This window comes from Manihot esculenta, chromosome 12 (assembly GCF_001659605.2).
Source record: "Manihot esculenta cultivar AM560-2 chromosome 12, M.esculenta_v8, whole genome shotgun sequence".
Lineage (NCBI taxonomy): Eukaryota > Viridiplantae > Streptophyta > Magnoliopsida > Malpighiales > Euphorbiaceae > Manihot > Manihot esculenta.
Genome location: NC_035172.2, coordinates 13,476,406 through 13,482,511, shown reverse-complemented (window position 1 = coordinate 13,482,511; position 6,106 = coordinate 13,476,406). Strand labels below are relative to the sequence as shown.

At 33.7% G+C, this 6,106-nt stretch overlaps 1 protein-coding gene across 1 annotated transcript; it reads right to left on the bottom strand.

Moving 5' to 3' along the window:
* Positions 1–2,571: 2,571 nt before the first annotated feature.
* On the bottom strand, positions 2,572–5,358 carry LOC110627919 (zinc finger protein MAGPIE). The gene is made up of 3 exons (XM_021774318.2): positions 4,989–5,358; positions 4,406–4,802; positions 2,572–3,978 (listed from the first exon to the last, which is right to left on the bottom strand). The coding sequence occupies exons 1-3, from the start codon at positions 5,101–5,103 to the stop codon at positions 3,033–3,035; spliced, it is 1,458 nt and encodes a 485-aa protein (XP_021630010.1). The 5' UTR covers positions 5,104–5,358; the 3' UTR covers positions 2,572–3,032.
* Between the last annotated feature and the right edge of the window lie 748 nt (positions 5,359–6,106).

Genomic DNA, 6,106 nt, shown 5'->3' with positions numbered 1-6,106 from the left:
CCTATGTTATGAATAGACTCATTAGTTGGTCTCTCAATTTTAAAAAATATGTTATAATATCTGAAATTTTGAAAAATTATTAATTAGTTATTTCATTAGTTTAATTGTTAAGTGTATTACTATTTAGTCCTTATGGTTTAGAAAAATTTATTAGTTAATCTTTTAGTTTTGTAAAAAGTCTATTAATTAGTTATATTCTATACTGAGAGAATATTTTACACTTTTTTATAATATTTAATAGATAAAATTGATGGAGATACTAATTAGTAGATTTTTTAGAATGTCAGAAACGTATTAATATATTTTTCAAAATAAAAAAACTAACTAATAAGTTTTTCTATAATACATGGACCAAATAGTAATTTTCCATATATATATATATATATATATATATATATATAATGATTTCTCATTATAAGTTCATATATTCGAGTCGCTTCTAAATATATTAAGGAGGAAAAAGAAATTTTGAAATGCATTACATATATATTATGGCAACTAGAGGATAATTAAAAAACAAGTGATTCATTTTCTCAATATTACATTTTAAGGCTAATGTAACGGTATATTAATAGCAAGTATGAAATTAATGTCTTAGCATTATTAAAACAATACTTTTGCATCAATAATTATTGTAAAAAAGTTTAATTTTTTATGTATATCACATTTCCACATCGATAAATTGCGAAAAAATAAAATTATATACGATAATTAGCACGAAATTGCTAAATAATTTGAATTAACCATTTTAAGTAGAGTGAAAAATGAGTTTAAAAGTTATTTGGATCAATTTGAGTCAGATTATTACAATTGATATTAGAGTCATCTTGGGTCAAAAAAATTATGCAGAGCTAGTGAAATGCGAGAAAAGGGATCCCGTTGGACAAGATGGAGCCGCCCGAAATACTAACCAACCATAATACCCAAGAGTAGGGGTGTGCATCGGTCGCTTCGGTTCGGTATCGAATCGAACCGGTCAAAATTGATTTAATTGAATTTACTCAAATTATAGACCAAACTGAATAAGATAGAAAACTGAATCGAATCAAATCGAATTGGTTCAATTTGATTCAGTTCGAAATCGATTTTTGAGCTTTTCTCTAATTTCATTGAATTATACTATAATTTGGGCCTAATATATTTAATTAATCATAAAATCCAAACAATTAATCATAAAATTCAAATTAATCAACCACTTCTAACCTAATATATTTAATGAACATAAAATAATGGGATTAGAAAATCTATTTACCGAGGCTGAGGACGATGATTCGATGAGAGACCAGACGCCTGACAAAGAAAGATAGAGAAGAGTTAAAGACTGAGCTGAAATATGAGATAGCGTCGGAGATTAAGTGATCGCGACTGTGAGAGAGATGCGAGCGACGGTTGTGACCGTGAGAGAGAGATGCAAGCGACAGCCGTCAGGGAGAGATGCGAGTGACGACTGTGAGAGAGAGACACGAGTCGTGAGCGATGGCCATGAAAGAGAGACGCAAGGGATGGAGACAAAACTCTGACTTTGGCGATTGGGTGGGTGGATGACTGCGGGACTAAAGGACGAGAATGGAGAAGGGAGAACGATAGCCAGTGATTGGTGAAGTGGTGACTGGTGAGGAGTCGTGTCGCGGCCGTCAGGGTGCTTTAATTGAGAGTGAGAGGGAGGTAGGTGGAGACGTAGTGGCTGTATGCGGGCGACGTAGTAGTTGTATGCAGGAAGTGCCGACGTGATAGAATATAAATCTATAATAAAACGCAGCGTTTATGATAAAATTCGATCGGTTAGGTTCGACCGAACTATTTTGTCTCTAAAATCGAATCGAACCGATCAATCTAAAATTTTTAAAAATTAAAACTGAATCGAATCGATTTTATTTAAAAATCAAACTAAATTATTATATTAAATTGATTTGATCGGTTATTTCGATTCAAACCGAACAATGCTCATCCCTATCCAAGAGTCTGGTCCTGCCATAATAATTATACCTAATTCAATGCAACAAGATTGTAACGAGCACATTACAAAATAGAGGAGAGAATGATCACATTCTTATATTGGCAAATTACGAAAAAATAGAATTGTATATAATAGATACACGAAACTATTAAATAATTTAAATTAACCATTTTGAATAAAGTGAAAAATAAATTTAAAATTTTATTTAAATTAATTTATTTAGATTTATTTAGGCCGTGTTACTATGTATATAATAATATATTTTAATAAATAAAAATTTTATATTTAATAAGATTATATTTTTAATAATGATATTTTTTCTTGCTATGAACATGTGTTTAGCCGTTGTTCTATCATATGACAGTGAAGACATATATAGTGGTTTTTAAAACGTTATCATTATTTTAATATTACAGTTTAAATTTATATAGCAACAATTTACTGCAAATGTTTTAAGTTTATTTTGTAACAGTGTATCTATGAAATAATTATAATTATATCTTAGCTGACCTTCTTATAATACAAAGTATGCATGGTTTGGTAATAGAAGAAAAAACTAGATTCAATTTTTTTATTTTAAACAATAATATTATTTATATAATGCTTTTTGCCACTTGGGAAAAAAATGGGAATTACTATTCTCTCTTTCTTTCAAGTCCTATTTCGACAAGATAACAACCACAACATAGAGAGAGATGAAACAAATGCAATAATGGAGCTCAAAAGTTACTCATACTTTGCCCCCCACTACTCCCTTCCCCTTTTATCAAAAATTTAAAAAAGCCACCATTTTTAGAGGCATCAGCTTTCCGACCTTAACAGGAATATGCATGGATCTCTCCTCTTCACCTCTTCAATGGTTATCTAACCATGTAACTTTTAGCCTCCCATCATGCCACTCGATGCCCACCTTTTCCTTCCTGCAAAGTTTCCCATTACTAAAATGATCTCCATATCTCTTTTTCTCTCTCTAGCTTGCCCTCTCTTATCTCCCACTTTATTATTGCCAATTTTTAATTTATATTGAGATCGAAAACATGCGACACATGCAATTCTTATAACATATGATCATAAATCAAATCCATCCGTTGATTGATGATGGGTGGCATATGGCTTGTTGTGCACCAACTCCAAGAAAGTCTCTTGTTTGCCCTCCTGCTGCACCATCTTGATGGTCGCTGATCTGTAATTTTTGGCGTTTGGCTGTTGGGTATATTTGCAGCTCGTTCAAGCTGGAAACGTCATTCCCTGCTGAGTTTTCCATATCACATGCGAGATTTATAGCGCCGGTGCTTATTGGGTTTGAACCATACAGTCCGCAGAACTTGTTCCCAGCTTCTTGATGAACTTGATTGTTGCTACTGCACTTTAACCCAAAACTTCCGAGAAATGATGGGTCAGTTGAAGTTGCACCAATCTGAGCAGCTTTTAGAAGTAAAGCTGTGGCTGACATGTTTGCTACTGAAGTGATTTGATGCGACTGTTGTTGGTTGCTATATAAGGAAGGAACACTTACTAGTTGAACTTCTGTAGCTTCCTTAACGTTGTTTAATGGAAGTGAACTAGTGCTTCTTAGCTCTTCATGTGCATTGCTTGAAGAGAGTTTGTTCCCAAAAACCGGCCAATTTAACTGATAATGGTCAGATGGTGAAGGATTTGAGGATGAAACAAGAGGGTTACAGTATATTGCTCCTGATGATGAACCCATAGACCCAAGTTGGTGAATCTCTTGAATACTATTGTTGCCTATTACTTCATGATGACCTTGAGATCCTTGGCTCACCCACAAGGAGAGTCCGCTTCTTGTTTGGTCCATTGTCTGGTCATTGGTTGAGATTGGCTTGAAAATAGACGAGAAATGCTGAGCCATGTTAGGCCCTATTGGAGACCCCATAAGCTGATGATAGTTGAAGCTTGTGGCAGCTGCAGCAAAGCTGTTTATGTTAGCTGCTGCATTTAGTCTTGCTGTTTCTTCAGCTAAGGCATCACAAAAGGCCCTGTGAGTGATGAAGCTATCTCTCCTGATCAAAGTAAATAAAAAGGATTTTCTCAGACTACATGGAAATGAACAATATTGTCTCTTTCCCTATCTCTGTCTTGACTAAAGATAGCTCCTTTCTCTTTTTCTCTCCAGAAAAAAAAAAAAAAAAAAAAAAAAAAAAAAAAAAAGAAACAGAGAAAAGAGAGAGAAGTGGGGCAAAGATATCACAACCACAAAAATCACTTTCATCTTTGAGTTGTTTGATGATTTCTGCTAACATGGAAAAAAGCTATTGATCATCACTTTCGTTGCTTTATTATCTAGCTATAGCTATTTAGCCTCTCCTCAAGTGTTATCTTCTTTTCTACCTTGTTAACTTTATTAGCAGAGAATTAAATTGCAGTATCATCATCACCAAAAATTCTTGAAAAGCAATTATTGTTTAGCTATATTTACACTATACCTACCGAGAAAATAGAGTTCCACAATCACATTTGTACTCCCTCGTGCCACAGGTTTTTGAGTGAGCTTTCCAATCAGATTGCACAGCGTATCTCTTTGAACACTTCTCGCACTTCCACTTCTTCTCCCCATGTTTTCTGCAGAAGTGCTTCTTTATACCAGTTAGGTCTCCAAGAGCCCTAGAAGGGTGGTGATGGACACAAGTCTTTTCTGGGCAGACGTAGACTCGTTTTCTTACTTCTTTAGTAGTCCTCTGCTTTAGCTTCCATGGAAGGTTGTGTCCACGGCGATGAAGTTGAAGATTCTGATCTCTTTGGAAGCCTTTGCCACATATTTCACACAAGAATCTGTTTGTTGCCATGAGAGTTTTTGGTGACAAAGCTATGACTTCGGCTTCAGGATCTGTATATAGAATTAGTATATCCCATTAATTAAAAATATGTTGGATTAAATCTGGAAAGAGAAAACTGAATAACTTTGAATATACTCATGCTCACCATAAAGCGAGCTAAAGAGAGAAGAGAAGAGAGACAGAACGAATAATATAGCATGACAAAGAAGACGATTAATGATGAAGCGAGAGCTTGCCTGGGGTTCCTGGGAGGTTTCTCTTCTTCTTTACAGCAGGAGGATTAGATCCACCAACTGGGTTTTCAACAAAACCATTACTTAAGATTGCTTCTTCAGCCATCTTCTCTAACATGTCCAAAAAAGTTTCTCTTTTCTCAGTTGACTTAGCTCAAAAGAATTCAGCTGTAGGAAAGAACCCAAGAGAAAGAAAGTCTCATCAAAGAGAAGTTATATATTAGAAGTGTAATTAAGAGAAAACCCAAAGAGAAAAGATACTTTGTTATGGGTCTGAACCCTAATAACATAAGCAAATATATGCAAAGATTTTGATCCCCATCTCAATGTCTGCACCTCTCTTTCTCTCTCTAATGTGGTAGTCCTTTTAATTACTTTACTTTTTTGGCTAGGTGGAATAGAATAATGAAGATTTTTTAGAGAGAGAGAGTGAAGAAGGGTTAAAACCAAAGGTGCATGATGACACATATGATGAGGTTGGGAAAGCTAGTCTCCATGCCTTTTCTATTTGGAATGATTATCCCATAATTTGTTTGCTTTTTGTTCTCCTATTTTTATAATCAACCAATCTACCATATTAAAATACTATGAAATGATAATTAATTTGTTTATTTGTGCAAGAACACTTTTGCAAAATTTGTATACAAGCCTATACCTCCCTAGCGTATCCTATATGTATATATTCTCAAAAAAAAGCAAGTAGATTCTATTATTTTCTTTTAACTTAAATTATTTATTATTAATTAAAATGAATCGATTACAAACGTTCTGCTTGATTTTTTTTTTATTTTTAAAGTATAAAAGTGAATGAAATTTCAAATTAGAGTATTTTCGTCTACTATTTTAATATATTCATTTTTACAATGAAAATTTTTTGCTTCCATTATATAATATATTAATTAGTTTCTCGGACTTTGTACCTATTAGGGTATAATATGCATATTCTTGAATTTGGCAACCCTATAACCCCATGGACAACTACTCAATGCAACTCATCGATCAAGAAGAAATTAATTTAGGTGCTCTACCTCCGAAGTTTGGTGGTGGTGCCCTACCCCGAGAAGTATAAGATTTTTTGCATTTTAAACATGATATCATGAAAATGCTAGTGATATAGGTGT